The sequence below is a fragment of the Microcaecilia unicolor genome, chromosome 3 (genome assembly GCF_901765095.1).
Source record: "Microcaecilia unicolor chromosome 3, aMicUni1.1, whole genome shotgun sequence".
Lineage (NCBI taxonomy): Eukaryota > Metazoa > Chordata > Amphibia > Gymnophiona > Siphonopidae > Microcaecilia > Microcaecilia unicolor.
In genome coordinates, this window is record NC_044033.1 from 461,135,988 (window position 1) to 461,157,845 (window position 21,858).

General features: G+C 43.9%; 1 protein-coding gene across 3 annotated transcripts in view; it reads right to left on the reverse strand.

Annotated features, from left to right (window-relative positions):
• HMGCLL1 (3-hydroxymethyl-3-methylglutaryl-CoA lyase like 1) overlaps positions 1-19,102 on the reverse strand; it is a 167,201-nt gene extending 148,099 nt beyond the window's left edge. For all 3 annotated transcript variants that reach the window (XM_030198980.1, XM_030198979.1, XM_030198978.1), the window contains exons 1-2: positions 19,007-19,102; positions 578-655 (exon numbers count right to left, since the gene is read on the reverse strand). In XM_030198980.1, the coding sequence (XP_030054840.1) occupies positions 578-655; positions 19,007-19,102 (174 nt within the window). The remainder of the gene's footprint in view (positions 1-577; positions 656-19,006) is intronic.
• Positions 19,103-21,858: the final 2,756 nt, after the last annotated feature.

The following is a 21,858-nucleotide window of genomic DNA, read 5'->3' on the forward strand; positions in this document are numbered from 1 at the left end:
TGGCAAAAAATATTTTGAAAGATGTTTTTTGAGGGTGGGGGGGGGGGGTTAATGACCATTTGGGGAGTAACGGAACGTCATCCCTGATTCTCTCCGGTGGTCATCTGGTCAGTTTGGGCACCTTTTTGTGGCTTGGTCATCAGAAAAACAGGACCAAGTAAAGTTGTCCAAGTGCTCATCAGGGACGCCCTTTTTTTTCCATTATGGGTCGAGGACGCCCATGTGTTAGGCATGCCCAAGTCCCGCCTTCGCTATGCCTCCGAGACACCCCCGTGAACTTTGATTGTCCCGACGGAAAGCAGTTGGGGACGCCCAAAATCGGCTTTCGATTATACCGATTTGGGCGACCCTGTGAGAAGGACGCCCATCTTCCGATTTGTGTCAAAAGATGGGCGTCTTTCTCTTTCGAAAATGAGCCTGATGGTGTGGTATTTGCCAGAACACCACACACATAGTTTTTGGGCTCCTAAATTACTTTAACAAAATTGTAGAGATCTGACTACAAACTTATACTTAAAGGCAAAAATAAGAACTACACAGATTCTCTGAAGATGTATAAATGAATTTTAAAAATTACCTCTTCATTCTGTAAACCATCTCTTGGTCCCACTTCTACAATCTTGATATGCTGAGGAAATCCAGTGAGTTGGCATTCCTGAAAAAGAAAATGCAATTTTCAAGTCAAAAAAAGGAGAAAGTAGATCTTACCTGCTAATTTTCTTTCCTTTATTCCCCACAAGACCAGTCCAGAACCTGTGGGTTGTAACCACTGACCAGTGGATCGAGCAACAGAAAAAAAGAAGTCCTGTGCGCTTCACCCAGTAAGGGCACCATGAAGCTCAGTATTTCAAATTACAAAGCAATGAGCCATCTGTTATCCATTTTACTTGAGTTGTACTTATAATATTCATCATAACATATCTCTGGTTTTAAAAAGCTAAACTGCTAGAGAAAACTGAACCTTGAACCTGAAGAAAGTTTGCTGATAAATAATCCAATATAAAAATGGATTTGGGGAAAATCCACTGCTTATTTATAGGCTATAAAAAATATTTTCCAGTGCGGGATTAGCACAGGCTAAGTGGGAAACTACCGCGGGATACTGTAGCGTGTCCTGAGGTAGTGCCCTTTTACTGCACCTTAGTAAAAAGAACCCATTAATTGTTACGTTAAAACACCTAACATGAAAATTTATATTAGAGGGTGTTGAATGATTACTGCATGTTACAGTTTATGGGTCACTACTGTATGAAACTGCTAACACAATTGATAATCCATTGCAGCTGACTCCACAGGTCAACTGCATTCTGCATATGCAGCCATGTCCTTAACATGATGTGATAGAGAACTTTGCCTCATACTGTGGCATGGCTGTCTTCCCCTGAATGCCAAAAATGTTCCTAACAGTTACCACAAGGGTTTTGCAGTTATTATGGTTAACTTTTGCAGTTAACCCAAATTAACTACAAAATCTTAAGTGAATGGGCTGTGTCGGCATTAGCGCACCGCAGCCGTTAGCGCGGCTTAGTGAACAGGGGTTTAGTAACTAGGCCCATCAGTCTTAGGGACTCATAAACATTAGTGTTGCCACCCCAGGTAAATCATTTCTACATGACTTTTAAGGCACAATCAATGGACACCAAAAATTTGCAAAAATATTTTCAAAAAATGTTTATAAAAATATTTGAATAAACATATATCAACAACAAATGTAGGGCTAGATTTACTAAAGTGTGCTAATGTACATTAAAGCACATTATTTACTGTAGGACTCATCTTACAGAGTACATCCTATCTACTAAGAAGGTGAATTAATGGCATTAACATGTGCTAATGCAGTAGCGCATTTTAGTATATCTAGTCCTTATAAGGTAATTTTATATCTGATCCTATTAGTAAAAAATAAATACGTACTTTCCATTCAACAGACTTGTCAAAATTTTCAAAGTAAAAATACATGTGTATTACAATTTTTGCTATACCACCCTTCACAGGTACAACAGCATATTTCAGTTTAAAAATTATTCAAAGTAAAGCGCTCACATATATTTACAACTGCTAATTGTGCAATTATGTATATACCTTTGAAAATTCAGAACTACTGGGGTAATTTTATAAGCTTGCGCCTACAGCTATGTGCCACGAATGCACGTCAAAGGCAGTTTAATTGGCGTTTTTGTGCATAAGTGCATTAAGTGCTATTCCATAAAGTAGAGCCTATGTGCTATGGGCTAGATTCTATATATGGCGCTTGAAAATTAGGCGTGGAAAAAAATACATCTAGGTGTATTCTCTAAAGTATGCCTATAATTTTATAGAATATGCTTACATTTCCATGCGGTATATAGACTATGCTGAATGCCTCTCCATGCGACCAAATTTAGTCATGGCCATTTATGCCATGTTTTACTTGGCGTAAATCCCAATGCCTAAATTAGGCGCAGAGCGGGTGTAGTCTATAATAAAGTGCACAGATTTTAGAAACACCCTGCCCATGGCCACACCCCCTTTTCAAATTTAAGCACACTATATTACAGAATACACTTAGGGGGTCTTTTACAAAGGCACGCTAATGTTTTTTTAGCGTGCGCTAAAAATAAGCTAAATGCTAGAGACGCCCATATATTCCAAAACACTAGTGCACCTTTGTACAAGGACCCCTTAGTGAGTTGTGCATGTAAATCTTAATTAATTCCACTTAGTGCTGATAATTGCTTGTTAACATTCAATTGAGAGTGCTAATTAGCTAGTTAACCAATTAAGTTGTGCACACTATTATATAATACGCTTTGATTTCTGTGCAGAAATTAAGGTATGATATATAGAATCCCAGGGTATATGTGTAACTTCAAGGTGGGCATAAGCATATGAGAAGCATGGGTGAACTATTGACATGGTGCCAAGAAATGCATGTAACTTATAGAATATTATCAGATACGCGTGCCACTTAGCACATTTAGGCATGACCATTTACACCTGCCACTGACATGGCATAAAGTATTGTGCCTAAGTTTTGGCATGCCAATGCAAGTTTGGGCTAGCATTTTATAATGACTTAGCACACCTAAGTGCTATTATAGAATTGGCACTAAGTATGCTCATTGTAGCATCTAAATTGAGGTGCCGAGTTATGCAATTGCCTCATACTTTCACAGCTCCAAACTGTACTGACACCACTCCTGGGAAATATCTCCCCCTGATACAGATAATACACCTGTAGTTTTACCTGATTGTAGGATGTGTACATTTTATTAAAAAATTCCCAGACACTAATTCAGCAAAAATCACGTATTTATTTATTTATTAAGATTTATTTACCGCCATTTTAAAGGAATTCACTCAGGCCCCCTTTTACTAAGGCATGCTCATATTTTTAGCACGCGCTAAAATTGTGGGCGCGCTAAACGTTACAGACGCCAATGCATTCCTATGGGTGTCTCTAATGTTTTGCATGCCTACAATTTTAGCGCGCGCTTAAAACGTGAGCGCGCCTTAGTAAAAGGGGGCTTCAAGGCGGTGTACAGTAACAATAGAACAAACATGAGCAATAGGCAATTACAGCAGTAAAAATAGTCAAATAACAAAACAAAGTATGGCATGGTATATTATTTACAAAGTCAACACAATATGTAATACAACACTTTAACTGTTAGTGAAGGGTAAAGCAAAGATGTAACATACGGATAGGTAAGAGAGTAAGAAGAGTTAGAAAGTAAGGTGACTGATTTAAAGAAAGTTGCACACGTGGTCAGAGAGATGGTTAAATATTATCTCAGCTAGGGTAGGAGTGGATAAACATGAAAGTCAACAACATCCAAAGCTGAAAAATTAACTTAACTTGACTTAAAGCTCTTCAGTCTCACTGTGAATCATAAATTCAATTATTGGAGGAAAAAGACCTCAAAAGTTTCGGCTCAGCAGCAAGTATAATCTCTTAGTGCCGGCACATCACAGACTCCGGTATTATCATTGGTCAAAAAACCTCCAAATTTTCAATTAAGTCAATTTTATATTATCAATTGTTAATTTCTTCAATTATTATATATTTTTAATATTTTCAGAAACTGCACCATGGTTTACTACTTGTAGTTCAACACTTTCAACTATACCCCTTGTCTGCAAATCGTGTAAGAGCAAACAAATGAATGTGAAGTCACTTAGCTTTTACTTTTCCCAACAGGGTTCTCTGTTTCACTCCTTATAAAGCTTCATCATGGAACTAAGTGCTTCTAGAACTAATCATCTCTTCTGCGCTGAACTTGAAAATGGTGCTATTGAGGTGGCGGCACTGCCCGATTACCGCGGAGCACACTCAGGCACTACAAAAACAAATATTTTTTGTAGCGCCGGATACGATGGTGTGCTAGGGGTGGGAAGTACCACCAGACTGCTGCAGTAGCCCAGCAGTACATCCTGTTTAGCGAGCGGTAAGCCCGCGTTGGGCTTACTGCCACTTAGTAAAAGGAGCCCTATGTGCATTGTTATAAAATACACCCGATCTACACCTAATTTAGGCATCGGCATTTACACCAAGTCTTAACTGGCGCAACCACTGCAACTAAATTTAGTCACGCGTATACGGACGCTAGGCATATTCTATAAACAGCGCTAAAATTTAGACACATTCTGTAAGGTATGCCTAAATTTAGGCGTACTTTATAGAATTCACCTAGGCATATTTTTTGGCGCTGATTTTTTAGGCATGATGTATAGAATCTAGCCCTATATGCTTTAAGGGCAGTTCTATAATCTATGTGCCTACATTTACATGTGCACTGCATGTGCAAATATTTAGAATACTAGTACTTAAGTGCATATGTGTACACATATCCAAGGAAATGCTAACAGGATGCCTAGGCGCTATTCTGAAAATACCAACTTAACTTACATGGTGCATATTTGCAAGGGGGATGGGGTACACAGGAGTTGTACATGGGTGGGACATAGGCATGTCTCCCACTTACTCGATTAACTTACAGAATGTTGTATGTTACACATTCCTTGCTACATTTAGGTGCCTGATTCCAGCTCTATTGCTGGTGTAACTGAAAGTGCCTAAATGTTTGGCGCACCAATACCAGGTTATGCTGGTGTTATATTCTTTCCTCTGTTAGGCCTGTTCCTAAGGGCTAGGCCTAAGGCCTGTACTTTGCTCAGTTTGGTTCTCACATGTAACATACAGTACTGCTTTCTCAGGAGCTGAGAACAGACACTTCAGGGATACACGTTTTGCTGACTTTGCTGGAGCTGAGACTAGGTTTTTCATATAAACTGGATATAATGATGTAACCTTGGGACACAGTGAGCCTAGAATGTTTCAGTTTTTGGGTGAGGGAACACAAGAGTATTGTTCTATGTAAATTTTTGCTCTGTGACTAACTGCACGCAGAACTGATAAGTAATTAGCCAATGGCTAGCGACTTTGCACGTGAACACCCATCAGGAGAGAATGATAGAATACAGGAACAATCCATATATGGTATAAGGCTACCTAATGGTTCAAGTTTATGGGAAATCACATGATTTGGAAGAAACAGAACTTATGACAGTATATATGTGATTACTGAGAGGTGTGAGCTGAGAAGATTTTGTTAAACAGTTTTTGCAACCACATTCAAAGCAGTTTATCTGGGGCACCGGAGGGTTAAGTGACTTTTACCCAGAGTCACAAGGAACCTAGGTGCCTATGTTCCACTGTAGAATAGGCCCCTACCATAAGCACTCAGGACACTTATAAGGAGGTGTCCAGTTCTAGAGTTGCCCTCTTTGAATGGTGAAATTCTTTAAATAAACTTTTCATTCAGAAGAAAGATTTATTTATTTATTTATTTATTGCATTGCATTTGTATCCCACATTATCCCACCTCTTTGCAGGCTCAATGTGGCTTACAATACATCATGGATACTGGAAATAAGAAGAGAAAATACATTTGGTTTTACATAATGATTTTGGGTTGCATGGTAGTGGAATGCATGATAGTGGTAGAGCAGAAGACATTACAAGACATTTTTTGGATATATTTGGAGATTTTTACATGTGTTGATCTTTGTGGTATATCGTGTCAAAGAGATAAGTCTCCAGTAGTTTGCGGAAGTTGGTCAGTTCATAGATCGCTTTCAGGTTGCGTGGCAACATGGTGCATATTTGCAAGGGGGATGGGGTAGTGGAGTGCCTCAGAAATCAGTACTGAGGCCAATTCTATTTATTATATTTGTGCAACATTGCTGAGGGGTTACAAGGAAAAAAGATAGTTTTCTTTTGTGGATGACACAAAGACTTGCAAAAGAGTGGATACTCCATAGGGAGTAGACAACAAGAGAAATGATCTACCAAATGAAAGAATGGTCTACTGTTTGACAGTTAAAATGTAATGTGAAAAAATGTAGAGATATACACTTGTGGTGTAGAAATCCAAAGAAGCTGTATGTGATAGCTGAAGCTGAACATGTCCAAGACCGAGCTCCTCGTCTTTCCTCCTAAACCCACTTCTCCTCTTCCTCCACTCTCTATCTCAGTTGATAACACCCTCATCCTCTCCGTCCCATCTGCCCGCAACCTCGGAGTCATCTTCGACTCCTCCCTCTCCTTCGCTGCGCATATCCAACAGACTGCCAAGACCTGTCGCTTCTTCCTCTTCAACATCAGCAAAATTCGCCCTTTCCTCTCTGAGCACACCACCAGAACTCTCGTCCACGCTCTCATTACCTCTCGCCTTGACTACTGCAACTTACTCCTCACCGGCCTCCCACTCAGCCATCTATCCCCCCTTCAATCCGTTCAGAACGCTGCTGCACGTCTTATATTCCGCCAGAACCGATATACTCATATCACCCCTCTCCTCAAATCACTTCATTGGCTTCCGATCAGCTATCGCATACAATTCAAGCTCCTCCTCCTTACCTACAAATGCACTCAGTCTGCGGCTCCTCACTACCTCTCCACCCTCATCTCCCCCTATGTTCCTGCCCGTAACCTCCGCTCACAGGACAAAGCCCTTCTCTCAGTACCCTTCTCCACCACTGCCAACTCCAGGCTCCGCTCATTCTGCCTTGCCTCACCCTATGCCTGGAACAATCTTCCTTTACCCATACGCCTTGCCCCCTCCCTACCCATCTTCAAATCTCTGCTTAAAACTCACCTCTTTAATGCTGCCTTCGGCGCCTAACCGCTTGAGAAATATAGAATGCCCCAATCTATCCACCCTATCAGATTAACTCGTCCTCTAGATTGTACACTTATCTTTAGATTGTTCTCTTGTCTTTTAGATTGTAAGCTCTTTGAGCAGGGACTGTCCTTCTATGTTTAAATTGTACAGAGCTGCGTAACCCTAGTAGCGCTTTAGAAATGTTAGTTAGTAGTAGTAGTAGTGATAGGGGATGAGAGGCTGATATGCCTGACCTGCTTTTTACTACACACTGTAGTCTCTATCCTCTTAAAGTTATCCAGTGAGACAACACTCCCTATACCAGGGGTTGGCAACCACAGTCCTCCAGGGCCACAACCCAGTTGGGTTTTCAAGATCTCCACAATGAACAGGCATGAGATGTACTTTTTATACAATGGAAGCATTACATGCAAATCAACCTTATGCCCATTCTTTTCAGAAATCTTGAAAACCCAACTGGATTGTGACCCTTAATGGCTAAGGGCTGCCCACCTCTGTCCTATACACTCCCTCACATGCATGTTAACACTTGTAACTCAAAATTCTCTTAGAAGAATGGTCAAAGGATGAGATTCTTCCAAGAAGGTCCTTAAAGAGGATCAAAAGATGGAAGTCCCAGTTTCTTAAGCAAATGAATGAAGTTCCTATCAGGACAGGAGAAAGGCACAGAAGGACGTGTAGAGGGGCATTTTTGAAAGGACGTCCAAAGTCAGAATAGGGACATCCACATCAGAACGTCCAAACAGATGTCCCTCTCACATGTATTTTTGAACAAGAAATACACTGAGATTTCCTGTTTGAAAATACGTCAGATGGACATCCGTGTGCTTGAAATGTCCAGCATGAATAGCCATTTTACAAACTGGAACATCCAAATTATGAACAGGGGAAAACAAGGGACATGGACATCTGGATGGCAGCATTCATAGAAAATGGACACACAAACATCCATGCAGATCAGAGGGGCAGCCTACTGGTTAGCGCAGTGGATGGAAAACAATGGGACCCAAGCTCAAATCTCAATTTAACTCTTTTATTTTGTAAGTGTGAGCCCCACATGAACAGAAAAATACCTACTGTACCTGAATGCACACCACTTCAATAGCCTTCAGACTTGGCAGGTGGCTTATTTGTTTAGGTAAAACAAGTATTTTTCTATTCCTGGAGGGCTCACAATAAAAAAGCATTACAATAGTGAAAGAAAGATTTGAACTTGGGTCACTTGGTTTACAGTCCACTACACTAACCACTGGGCTACTCCTCAGACTTGCCATTTGCTTTGTTAAGAATGCTCATAATACTTGAAGCTATCTTGAAGCCCAGTATTCCCTTTCAGTTTCACTTTCAGGGGAGAGAGATGGAATCAGCAACCACTGTGAGGTTGAGGAGGTGCCATACTTTAACCTCTCCAGTCAACAGCTGGTCAATCACAGCAACTTCTCTGACCCTAGTGGGCTCGCAATCTTGTGCCTGGGGTAAAGCGAAGATTGTTACCTGTAGCAGACTTTCTCCGAGGCCAGCAGGCCATTCATTCTCACAAATCACCCGGTGCAGAGCTTAAACAGCTAAAAAATAGCTTTTTGAGCACACGATGCATCCCCACCGTGCATGTGTGAGTGTCTTCCTGCCCGCCGTTAGAGCGTGGGACCATTAGAACAATATATAGCATATCAAAAAAGGAGACAACTCCAATGGGAGATGGGAAGGTATGTGAAAATGAATGGCCTGCTGTCCTTGGAAAATACCTGCTACAGGTAAGCATCATCGCTTTCTCTGAGGACAAGAAGGCCATATTCTCACATGTGGGAAACCCTAGCTACCAGGCTAACCAAAAACAACAACCATTGGTCAATTGGACCTCTTAATAGTGAGAGCAAAGTAGTAATTAACCTGAAACTATTTACAACTGTGTGAGAGTGCAGTCTGGAACAGAACAGAATGGGCCTAAGGTATGGAGTTGGATGTTTGGATCCCAAACAAATTTTGCAGAACTGTCTGTCCAAACTGACTATCGCAATGGGTATTCTGCTTGACGCACTAGTGCGATGTGAATGTGTGGACTGAAGATCACGTTGTAGCCTTGCAAATTTCTTCAATACAGGCTGACCTCAAGTGGGCTACCGACGCAACCATGGCCATGACATTATATGCCTTGACATGACCTTAAAGTGTCAGCCAAACCAGGGCATAAACAAAGGAAATGCAATCTGCTGGCCATCTGGAAATGGTGTGTTTCCCAATGGCGACACCCATCCTGTTGGAATCAAAAGAAAGAAAAAGCTGGGTGGATTGTCTGTAGAGCCTAGTCTTCTCCATGTAAAAAGTCAATGCTCACTTGCAGTCCAAGGTGTGCAGTGCGCTTTCGCCAGGATGACATGAGGTCTGGGAAAAAATGTTGGAAGGACAATTGACTGGTTCAGATGGAACTCCGACACCACCTTAGGCAGGAACGTAAGGTGTGTGCTGAGAACTATTCTATTATGATGAAACTTTGTGCAGGGTGGATTCGTCACTAGGGCCTGAAGCTCACTGACCATGACAGTTTAAGTAACAGCCACCAAAAACAAGACCTTATAGATCAAGTACTTCAGATGACAGGAATCAAGTGGGTGAGGACAACGTTGAAGTCCCGTGACACAGGTGGAGGCTTGACAGGGGACTTTATCAAAAGTAAACCTCTCATGAAGCCAACAATAGAGGCTGTCCAGAGATGGGCATACCTTCTACATGATGATGAAAAGCACTAATTGCGATAAGATGAACCCAGACTCAGAGAGGTGTAGAAGGTATTTAAGCAGGGTCTGTGTAGGGTAAGAAAGGGAATCTAGGGCCTTGCCCTCACACTAAATGGCAAACCTCCTCTATTTGAAAGAGTAACATCTCTTAGTGGAAACTTTTCTGGAAGCCAGCAAGACTTTGAAGACACTCTCATGAAGATACAAGGAAGCAAATTCTAAACACTCAATACCCAGGCTGTGAGGGCCAGCGACTGGAGGCTGGGATGTAGAACAGACCCCTCGTTCTGCAAGATGAGGATCAGAAAACAGATCAAAGTTCTTTGGAGGATAACCCCAGAAGAAGAGGGAACCAAATCTGTCTGGATCAGTATGGAGTGATTAGGATCATGGTTCCGTGGTTTTGCTTAAGTTTCAGCAAAGTGTTCCCCACAAAAGGGATAGGAGGATACGCATACAAAAGCCTGGTCCCTCAATGAAGGAGGAAGGAATCCAATGCTAGTCTGTCATGGCCTGAAGCATGGAACAGAATTGAGGAACTTTATGAGACTGAACTGAGTGGCAAAGAGATCCACCAAGGGGGTGCCCCACACTCAGGAGATCTCTCGGGTAACACCCATGTTGAGTGACACTCGTGCGGTTGCATGACCCTGCTCAGTCTGTCAGCCAGGCTGTTGGATTTGCCCACTAAGTAAGTGGCCTTGAGAAGTATCCCATGCTAGACTGCCCAGTGCCACATCTCGGTGGCCTTCTGACACAGTGGGAGTGATCTGGTACCCTTCTGTTTCTTGATGCAGTACATTGCAACCCGATTGTCCATTTGAATGAGTACAATTTGGTTGGTCAACTGATCTCTGAAAGCCTTTAGAGCATTTCAGATAATTCCAGTAGGCTAATCTGAAGATCCGATTCCTGAGCTCAACATGCACCCTGGGTAGAAAGCCCATCCACATGAGTTCCCCACCCTAGGTCACAGTATCTTCTGGGGTTGAAGAATTTGGAATGGAAGTTCCACAGTCAAATTGAAATGAATTATCCACCAAAGAATGGATTGAACCAACTCTGGCAGCGCTAAGATGACATCTGCTAAGTTCCCAGAGGCTTGGCACCACAGGGAAGCTAGGGTCCACTGAGCAGTTCTCATGTGAAGATGTGCCATGGACGTAACATGGACAATGAAGGCCATGTATAACAACCTCAACATCTTCCAAGCTGTGACCTGCCGACTAGCCCAGACCTGAGTGGCAAGAGCAACAAGAGTGTCCACCCTCGGCACAGGAGAAAAAGCCCGCATCTTCTGCATGTCTAGAAGGGCTCCGATGAACTCCAATTGCTGCATGGGATGGACAGGGGACTTGGGAAAGTTTAAAACAAACCCTAGTAGCTCCAACACCCGAATAGCTCTCTGCATGGACTCCTGAGCTCTGTCCTTCAACGTGCTTTTCACCAGCCAATTGTCCAGTTAGGGAATCACATGGACTCCCAGTCTGTGTAGCGACGCTGCGACTACTGCAAAATACTTGGTGAAAACACTGGGAATTGACAAGAGGCCAAAAGGCAACATGCAATACTGGAAGTGATGTGTTCCCAGCGGAAATCGAAGATATTTCCTGTGACCTGGAAGAATCAGGATGTGAATGAATGCATCCTTCAAGTCTAGAGAGCATAGACAATGTTTTCCTGAATCATAGGGGAAAGGGTACCCAGGGAAATCATCCTGAACTATTCTTTGACTAGGAATCTGTTCAGGAATCTTCAGTCCAGGATGGGATGCATCCCCCATTTTCTCGGGCACAAGGAAGTATCTGGAATAGAATCCTTGCCCTTCACGGAGAGTTCCTCTGTATGTACCCGCTTGTGCTGAGAGTTGAAGTGAGACACTCTTGGCGTAACTGAGATGGATTATTTGTAGAACCCACTGGTTGGAGTTTACAAGGGGCCACCTTTCTTGGAAAAAATTCAGCCTCCCCCAACTGGCATGTCATCTGGGACAGTTACCTGTACTGTGGCTATGCTCTGCTAGAACCAGTCAAAAGCTTATCCCCAGTTTTGACTGGGGAGCTGACTGAGCTTTAGATGCACGCTGTTGACAATAACAAGCACGCTGGGACTGAGCCTGATGAGCCTGGTGAGAAGAAGTGTACCTATGTCTCTGAGAGTAGTAGGGAACCCTCTTCGACTTGCCAAAAACCTCCTAGATGAGGAGGAAGGTGCAGAAGATGACCAGTGGTAGAGAGTATGATTAGTGTTATTGTATTTCTTGATGCGGTCAGAGACTCCTTCCACCTTGTCTCCAAAAAAGGTCATCTCCTTGGCACGTGACATCCGCAAATCATACAATGCACTATATAAGCTAACGACATTTTTATATCAGGCTAATATCCTTAATACCTTAGCAAGTTTTAAATTACTGAAAAACTCAAAAATACTAAGATGGAGTCAGCAGTCCAGCAGTTAGATGGGTGCTATCTAGTCTTTCGCATTGACTGTCACATGTATAATTATCTCCCAGTTGGTGAACGGTTATATGTGTGTGCCCGATGCAAAGAGCTCCTAGCTCTCAGAGAACAGGTCCATTCTCTTTAGGCTAGAGTAAAAGACTTGGTGGAGCTGAGGGAGAGAGGTACACAGAAGAGACCTACAGGTATGTTGTAGAGAAGTCCCACCTCTACTCTGGTAGCACCTATGCTGCCTTGGAGGAGGGAGGTCTCCTAGAAGGAAAGCATAACCCTGGTGAAATAGGAAGTACTCCTGTAGCCAGGACCTGCCAACCAGCTGTTGTAGTTGGTGATTAGATCATTAGGCATAGATCATTAGGCATACAGATAGCTGGGTGGCTGATGGACATGAGGATCGCCTGGTCACTTGCCTGCCTGGTACAAAGTTGGTGGACCTCACGTTTCACCTACACAGGATCTTAGCTAGTGCTGGGGAGAAGCCGGCTGTCTTGGTACATGTGGGTACCAATGACATAGGAAAATGTGGGAGAGAGTTTCTAGAAGCCAAACTTAGGCTGTTAGGTAGAAAGCTGAAGTCCAGATCCTCCAGGGTTGCATTTTCAGAGATGCTCCCTGTTCTACACACAGGACTCAAAAAGCAGGCAGAGCTCCGAAGTCTCAATGCGTGGTTGAGATGATGGTGAAGGATGAGGGATTTAGATTTGTTAGGAACTAGGTGACATTTTGGGAAAGGGAAAGACTGTTCTGAGAGGATGGGCTCCACCTTAACTAGGATGGAACCAGGCTGCTGAAATCTTCTGCTCAGTGTGTGGCGGTGACCAAAAAAGCAAACAGGATGCTAGGACTTATTTGGAAAGGGATGGCGAATAAGACCGAACACACTATAATGCCTTTGACTCGCTCCATGGTGCATCCACACCTTGAGTACTAAGTTCAGTTCTGGTCATTGTATTTCAAAAAAGATATAGCGAAATTAGAAAAGGTTCAAAGAAGAGTGACTAAAATGATCAAGGGGATGGAACTCCTCTCGTATGAGGAAAGGCTAAAGAGGTTAGGACTTTTGCACTTGGAAAAGAGATGGATGAGGGGAGATATGACTGAGGTCTACAAATCCTGAGTGGTGTAGAACGAGTAGATGTAAATTGATTTTTTATCTGTTCCAAAAGTACAAAGACTAGGGGACACTCAAGGAAGTTACATGGAAATACTGTTCAAAAATATAGGAGGAAATATTTTTTCTCTCAACAAATATTTAAGCTTTGGAACTCTTTGCCGGAGGAGGTGGTAACAGCAGTTGGCGGATCTGGGTTTAAAAAAGGTTTGGACAAATTCCTGGAGGAAAAGTCAGTCCATAGTCTGCTATTGAGACAGACATGGGAAGCAACTGCTTGCCCTGGGATTTGTAGTATAGAGTATTGCCACAATTTAGGTTTCTGCCAGGTACTTGTGACCTGGCTTGGCCACTGTTTGGAAAACAGGATACTGGGCTAGATGGACCATAGGTCTGACCCAGTATGGCTACTCTTATGTTCTTACGTTTCTTGATGAGGTCAGTGACCTCTTCCACCTTGTCTCCAAAAAACATCATCTCCTCAGCACGTGACATCCACCAATCTCTGCTAGACAGCAGGGTCCAAGTCAGAGACATATAGCCATGAGAGTCTACGCATCACTATAATCTGGGCAGAGATCCTTGATGCCACATCAAAGGTTTCATAGGCACCCCTGGCCAAGAACTTTCTACACGCCTTCTGCTGCTTGACCAACTGAAGAAATGATTCAGACTGTTGCTGTGGGAGAGAATCCACCAAATCAGACATACTGCGCACCAAGATCCACAAGCACAAGCTCGTATAGAGCTGGTAAGACAGAATACGGGAGATGGGTCGCTGGACATGGGTGGCTGCAGGGGGAGAGGAGGGTCGCTGGACATGGATGGCTGCAGGGGGGGCAGGGAAGAGGGAGGTGGGGAGGGGTTCCTCAGACCAGATGGGTGGCTGCAGGGGAGACAGAAGCGACGCTGCAGGGGGGGCAGGGGGAGAGGAGGGTCACTGAACATGAGTGGCTGGAGGGTGGGCAGGGGAGAGAGGTGGGTCGCTGGACATGGGTGGCTACAGGGGGGACAAGGGGAAAGGAGAGGAAAGTTGCTGGACATGGGTGGCTGCAGGGAGGGGCAGGGGAGAGAGGAGGGCCACTGCACAGGCGTGGCTGCAGGAGCAGAGGAGGGTTGGTGGGGAGGGGGTCCTGAGACCAGATGGGTGGCTGCAGGGGGGGCAGGGGAGACAGGAGGGACGCTGCGGGGGGGGGGGGGGGATTACCTTGCTAGCGCCTGTTTCATTGCCTACCGAAACGGGCCTTTTATACTAGTGTATAGAATGTTTGTACGTTTGGGAAGCTTGCCAGGTGCCCTTGGCCTGGATTGGCCGCTGTCGTGGACAAGATGCTGGGCTCGATGGACCCTTGGTCTTTTCCCAGTATGGCATTACTTATGTACTTATGTACTTATGTACCGTGGATCCTCATCAGACTCCCATGAGTGCTCCTCATTGATGTTGGCAAAAACTCCTCTTGGGAGAGCCAAGACTAAGCTTTCCTTGCAACAGAAGAGCCATGTCCTTGAGAAGGACATCAAGGAGTGGGTTTCAACCTTGACTCTGGTAAAGCTTCCTCCACGAACGTCAAGGGGGTGCCCACACAGGCAGCTGTCAATGCCGGTGCCGCACGTGACACAGCCATCAGAGACCTCACTGCAGGCTGTGCCACCTGTTAATCGGCACCTCTTGCATGGAGGAGGAGCAGTCCTCCCAACGTCAATGCTTCTCAGGGACCGAATCCCTCAGTGCCCCAGTGCTCCAGGCACTGTGTGTCGAGGGGGATCAATGCCGATGCTTCTTGGCCTTTGCCGATGCCAGTCATTGATGCTCCTCGGTGCCAATAAGGAGCAATAACTCGCAGTTCTAAGCAGGCTACACACAACGAGACTGGACAAACAAGGAATCACAGCATAACCATCATCAATTAAAACTAATATGTTGAATTCCTTCTACAATTCTGAAACAAGTATGCTTTACACAGGCATCTAAAAGGAACATAGCTTGATGCCTGAACTATCAAGGAATAAACCTCCCTACCTATTTTAGAACCTGCTAAGAAAGCAAAGAGTCTATAAACCTTTTTCATATTTTGCCCTTCATAGATGGAAAGGAAAAAAGGTTAAACATTCGAGAAACCTGAATTGTTTTAGACAAGATAAAACCTCTTAACAAATAAAAAAGAGCCAAACCTTGACAAACTTTATACATTAAACATGAAAGTTAAAATAAAACCATTGCAGTAACTGACAACCAATGAACTTTAGAATAAGATAAATGATCAGAACATTTCAAGGAAAAAAACAATCTTAATGCGGTATTCTGAATAGTCTGTAACTTTCATAACAGTACTTGAGAACAACCCAAATATATTATATTGCCATAATCTAAAGAGCTCAACAATAATGACTGGAACAATAACCGAAATTGATATTCCTGAAAATATTTATAAATTCTACATAATTTGCGAATTAGGACAAATGTTTTCTGAATTACCTTATTAACTTGTAATTTCATGGAACCCATAGAATCCCAAAACACCCCTAAGACTCTCACAGAGGAGGCAAAAGAATAAACCTGATGACTGATAACAATATTAGGTTCCATTGGTCCCCTAGAACCAGTAATGAGCAACAACTTTGTTTTTTCAGTATTCAATTTTAATCTGTGAGCTATCATCCAATTCTCTATAGTACAGAATAACAACTACAAGGTAGGCTGTTCTGTAGTGACATCACCTTAAACTGGAAGAATAATTATGTCATTAGCATAACTGAAAGATACAAACCCTAATTTCTCCAAAACAAATCCCAGTGAATGAATATATAAATTAAACAACAGGGAAGACAAAGGAGATCCCTACAAGACCCCACACATATTGCTCCAACTGTCTGACAAATCTGATGAATCTGCTGACATTCTGACTCTGTAATTCCTACAGAATAAAAAAACCATGAAACCAGACCTAACTGAACCAGCAATCCCAATATAAACCAGAATCTGTAGAAGAAAATCAAAATTGATCAAGTCAAAAGCATTCGATAGGTCAAACTGGAGGAGCAAAACTTTTTTCCCCTCACTAAACCATAATCTAACTGAATCAAGTAAAGCACCTATTACAGTCTCCGCACTAAAATTTGATCGAAGCTCTGATTATGAAAAATGAAGGTTATTATGTTGTTCCAAAAAGTTTGACAGTTGTTCAGCGACTACCCCTTCCATTCATTTCACAAAAAGCAGTATCGATGCAATTGGCCTATAGTTTGTAACTAGACCTACTGGTTCCTTAATATGTTTTGTGAATGGTGAAATAATTATATCTCCTAATTCTGATGGAAATCTACCTAAAGAAAAATTATCTTCTATCCAACTAAAAAGTTGTTTAAATTTCACAGGAGCAGATAACAGTACAAGTGGTGGACAGTTGTCTAACCTACAGTAAGATCTAGCGTATTTCTTATAAAGTCTATCAAGCAATTTTCCATCTGAAAGGGAACTTTTGACCAAACTCTACCCATTGATTGGTATTGCATCTGAACTTACTGGCAAAAAATCTTCTAAAGAAAGATATGGAAATACCACCAAAGACTATCTACAAAGCAAAATTGGCTCGCCAGCCAATCCAGGGCCCTGGATCCATTTTGGGGGACCCAGGCCTACATGGCATCTGCGTAGCTATGTCACTGATCCTCTGAGAATGAAGAGTTAAGGAGTGGCCTAGTGGTTAGGGTGGTGGACTTTGGTCCTGAGGAACTGAGTTAGATTCCCAGCACAGGCAGCTCCTTGTGACTCTGGGCAAGTCACTTAACCCTCCATTGCCTGCCGCATTGAGCCTGCCATGAATGGGAAAGTGTGGGGTACAAATGTAACAAAAATAAATAAAATAAGCCACAGTAGCATTTTTAGCTCGCAGTAGAAATCAACTGGAGGTAAACATCAAGACGCCCATGGGCATCTGGGCGTTTACTGTCAGCTGATTTCTACCGTGAGCTAACAATGTTACCACGGTTTAGTAAAAGACCCCCTAAGTGATTTGCACAGGGTTACAGAGAGCTACAGTAAGATTCAAGCCCGGTTCCTCAGGTTCTCAGCCCACTGCACTACCCATTAGGATACTCTTCCACTACCTAAATTAAAGACAGTTAGCAGGGTTCGTGTTTGCACATGTTTCTCTCCCAGACCTCTACCGAGCAGAAACAGGCATGGGAGAGAAGAATCTGCAGAAACCTTCCGGACTCAGTACTATGTGGTAAGCAGACTGAGCAGAGGCAAACAGCAAATCCCACACTTTTTTGTGCCAGATGAGGCACTTGAACTCCTGGGTCCCAATGTGTTTTTCACCACCTCCACTAACAACCTTCATTAGCTCTTTCCCTTATCACAAATCATACCACCTACAAGCCTTCCCTCACATCTGATTGCTGCAGGCAATCTGGGCCCTCAACCCTGATCATTCCCTATAACTGAGGACGAGATGGTCCAAAGCATCCCCGTTCACCACTTTTTTCTCTTGCTGGCACGGTTTGGACTAGCTGGAAAGAGGACTTGCCTAGAGAACATGAGAAAAAAAGTGGTGAACTTGCAGAGAGAGAAGGATGTCATTCGGAGGGGGAAGGGAGAAGAGTAGATAGATACAGGGAATGAGTATGGGGAATGTGAGCCTGGAAAAATGAAAAAGTGGATGAGTGAATCTGGGAGGAGCAGAGGCAGTGAACATGGGTGGAGAGAGATGATGAACCAGGGAAGTGAGAAATAAGGGATGAGCATGAGTAGAGGACAGTAAAATGAGTGGCTTGGTCTAGGGGAGGTGATCCTGGAAATGTGGGGAGTGGATGAATCTGGGAGAAGAGGGGTTGAGAGTGGAGAATGAGCCTGAGCCAGAGTTGAGACAGATGATTAATTTGGGAAGCAAGCCTGGGGGTGTGGAATAAGCAGAAATATTCCAAAGATTATGTTTCACTATTGGTAAACTACATTGAAAAAGCTGTTTAATATCTGAATTAGTAGTGACAAGGATGATTTAGAGCACTTTAAATAAAAGATAAATAGATAGCATTTGCCCACCCTGTGCATAGTTCTTGCAGGACAAAGTACAGGAATGTAAGACAGCATGTGCTCACTGTCCGTGCTGTAACCCTTTCCTCTTCTCCTAGTGCTGCCTTCTTTCCCCCATGGAAGGCCACACAGACCATCAATGATCTTTGCAGCTCCCACACAGCTGTAGGGGGCAAAGGCATGGAGAGGTAACCTGCATTGAGTGTCACAGCGTTACAACCTTAATCATCTTACAGGACAGAGAAATGGCCCATTTTGCCCTTTATCTGCTGCTGCTGCCATCTGCTGTGTTACTATGTGGGAGAGCTGTGCTAGAGTAGACTCCTAGTCAAAAGTTAATTTAACAAAAAAAAAAAAAAAAAAAAAAAGTGTGATTCAGATAGTAATTAATCCCACAACACTAAGTCGGTGCATCATTGCCTCTCTCAGATACAGTTTTCATGGAACCACAATAAAAGCATGATGCCCCAGAAAATAAATTATCAGCGACTGAACAGTACCTGCTCAGGAGGTACACCTTCTATGACCCCGAGATGTTCCTTGAGGAGATGTTGATAGCTGAGGCAGTGCTTTACTGCCGTAGGGACGTTGCCCATCAGGGCCGGACAGAATCAATGGCCCTTTGGCGCCTTCTCTGTACTTTTTTGAAATGAGAACTTCAGAAGATCCAAAGCAATCACTATGAAACCGGCTTCAGGGCTACACCCAGGCACGGGAACCCATGTCATTCCCGGGCTGCCTCTGCCGCTGGATGACGTTTTAAGGAACAGATACACACACGAGCATCTGATTGGAAGACAGCTACAGACCCACCTGTCAGCCGACGGATTCCTCCCTGTTACCTTAGCAACAGCATCCGCAGCCTCCAGAGCTGGGGTCAGTTTCAGAGGCACTTTATGCGCCGGGCTGATGGCTCATTGGCACATCTGCTCCTATTTTTTCTGTATTCCCGTCCAACCCCGAGATCCATGTGCGGTAGCACGCAGCGTAATTTACCCTCTCTACAAGGTAACTTTTTAGAGACACTGAGGACAGTCGTCCACGTTGCGCATGCGCTTTTAAGCGCAATGTAAGAATGGGGAAAAATAGATCATGCGGTTTCTGGTTGACGTACGGTAGGTTGCACGAGATTCAGCAGGTCGGCTACAGTGATTCTTCTGACCTCAACCGCCACTCTTCGGGACGAGGTAGCGGAAAAGGCGCACATTTCAGTGACTCACCCACAATAAACTGCTGTGCTGGCTTTTCCATGCCTGAGACAGAGAAGGGGTTTTTTCCCCCCGTTATGTGTTCTCAAGATCATAAATTCGTGTGTAAAAATTAGAATGGCTGGTGGCACTAACCAATTTATTATGTGTATTTAAGAAATGGAGTCTATGAATTTATGCTACAAAAAACTCAGTTTGTGTTAAGCTACCAAGTCCTTCATAGTTTCAAAATAGACAATCCAAAAATTATCAAAGGAAACTTCAAAACCTCCCAGTGAAGAAATTCAACTTCAATATAGGTACCAACAATTACTACACCCTCAATTTGGATAATATAATCGATTTCTTAATTAAGGGGGGGGGGGGGGGGAGAACCAATACAAAAAAACTCCTGATGGAGAAAAACAGTTGGTTCAAAAAAGTCCTCCCTAAGTTTATAAATGCTAGAAACTATGAGTGAATTTGCTTTATATAGATAGATAGATAGATAGATAGATAGATAGATAGATAGATAGATAGATAGATAGATGTAAACGATAACATTCTAACGTGAAAAACCTCCCAAAATATATCAACAGGTCAAGAAATGGTGTTAGAACACTGGTAGTTGTCTAACCAAGAGAGCAATCCGGACTTTATTCAATCATGTAGAATTGGTCTGTCTCACAATGATCCTCTCTGGTTCTAGCAACCCAGTCGTTCCGATTCCTTTTTAGAGTGCACTGCTGAAATTCAGCTGTAAATACATCTAAATCTTCAATAAGAATGCCTTGTTTTGCTGGAGCTCGCTGCTTCAGGAAGAACTTATTTGGCTCAGTACATCTTCCAGCCCTTAAATTCAGCAATTTCCCCCCATCCATATCCAGCATTTCTCCCATCCCCTCCATCCATGTGCATGTACTTCCTTTGTCTTTCCTTCCCTCCATCCTTGTCCAACATTTCTCCTCTGTTCCCTGCCCTCCACTCCATCCTTGTCCAGATTTCTCCTCTCGTCCCTCCCCTCCATCCATCCATCCATGTCCAGCACCTTCCCTCTTTCTCTCCTACCCTTCGATCCAGTGTCATCCCTCTTTCTCTCTCCATCCTTCTACCCATTACCCTCTCCCAATCCTTCCGTCTATTGTCTCCCTCTCCTTCCATCCATTGTCTCCCTCTATATCTCCTTCCTTCTAAACAGTTCTCTCTCTTGACCCTTTTCCATTCAGCATGTCCTCTCCATCCCCATCCTTCCAGTGTCTTTCCTCTTTCCCTCCCTACCCTTACGTCCATTGTCTTCCCTCTTTCTGCCCCCTCCTTCCAGCTTTTCCCTCTTTCTCCCTCCTTTCATTCAGCATTTCTCCATCTGACAGCTAGGGTCTCCCCCAGTTTCTCCCCAGCAGCTTCTCTCTCCTGCCCATGTCCCCTCTTTCTCCCCCCATCTTTCCACTAATCTCTCTCTCTCTCTCTCTGTACCCCTCTTCCATCCAGCATCTTCTCTCTGGCTCTCCCCTGCTCTTTTCCATGGCCCCTCTTTCTCTCCCCATCTCTCTCTGGCTTTCCTCTGCTCTTTTCCATGTCCCTGGCTTTCCCCTGCTCTCTTCCATGTCCCCTTTTTCTCTCCCCATCTCTCTCTGGCTCTCCCCTGCACTTTTCCACTTTCTCTCTCTCTCCTCCAGCGTCCCCATGCATCTTTCCCTCATGCATCCCACCTTTCTCTTCCCTCCCCTTCTTGCTTCCATCACTCTTACTCCTTTCTCCACCCACCCCCTTTTCCCATTCCCATGCCCTGACATTGCTTTCTTTCCTCCCTCTTCTCCTTAGATGTGGCATCTCACATCCTCCTCTCTCCACCCCCCTTTCCCTTTGGTCGGTCTGTCTGGCATCGCTTCCCCCCCCCCCCCCGGACTAGTGCGGTACCGTATTGCTCTCCCCCTCCGCTCCTGTCACGTCGTCTTTCAACGAGGCTTCCTGTTTCCGTAGCAGCAGCAGCAGCAGCAATGATGTAAGCGCCGTTGCTTTCAGCCTGCCCCGGAAGCACTCTCTGAACAGCTTCCCGCGTAGGAGGGACGCTGTCCAGAGAAGGCTTCCGGGGCAGGCTGAAAGCAGCGGCGCTTACATCATCGCTGATGCTGCTGCTGCTACGGAAACAGGAAGCATCGTTGAAA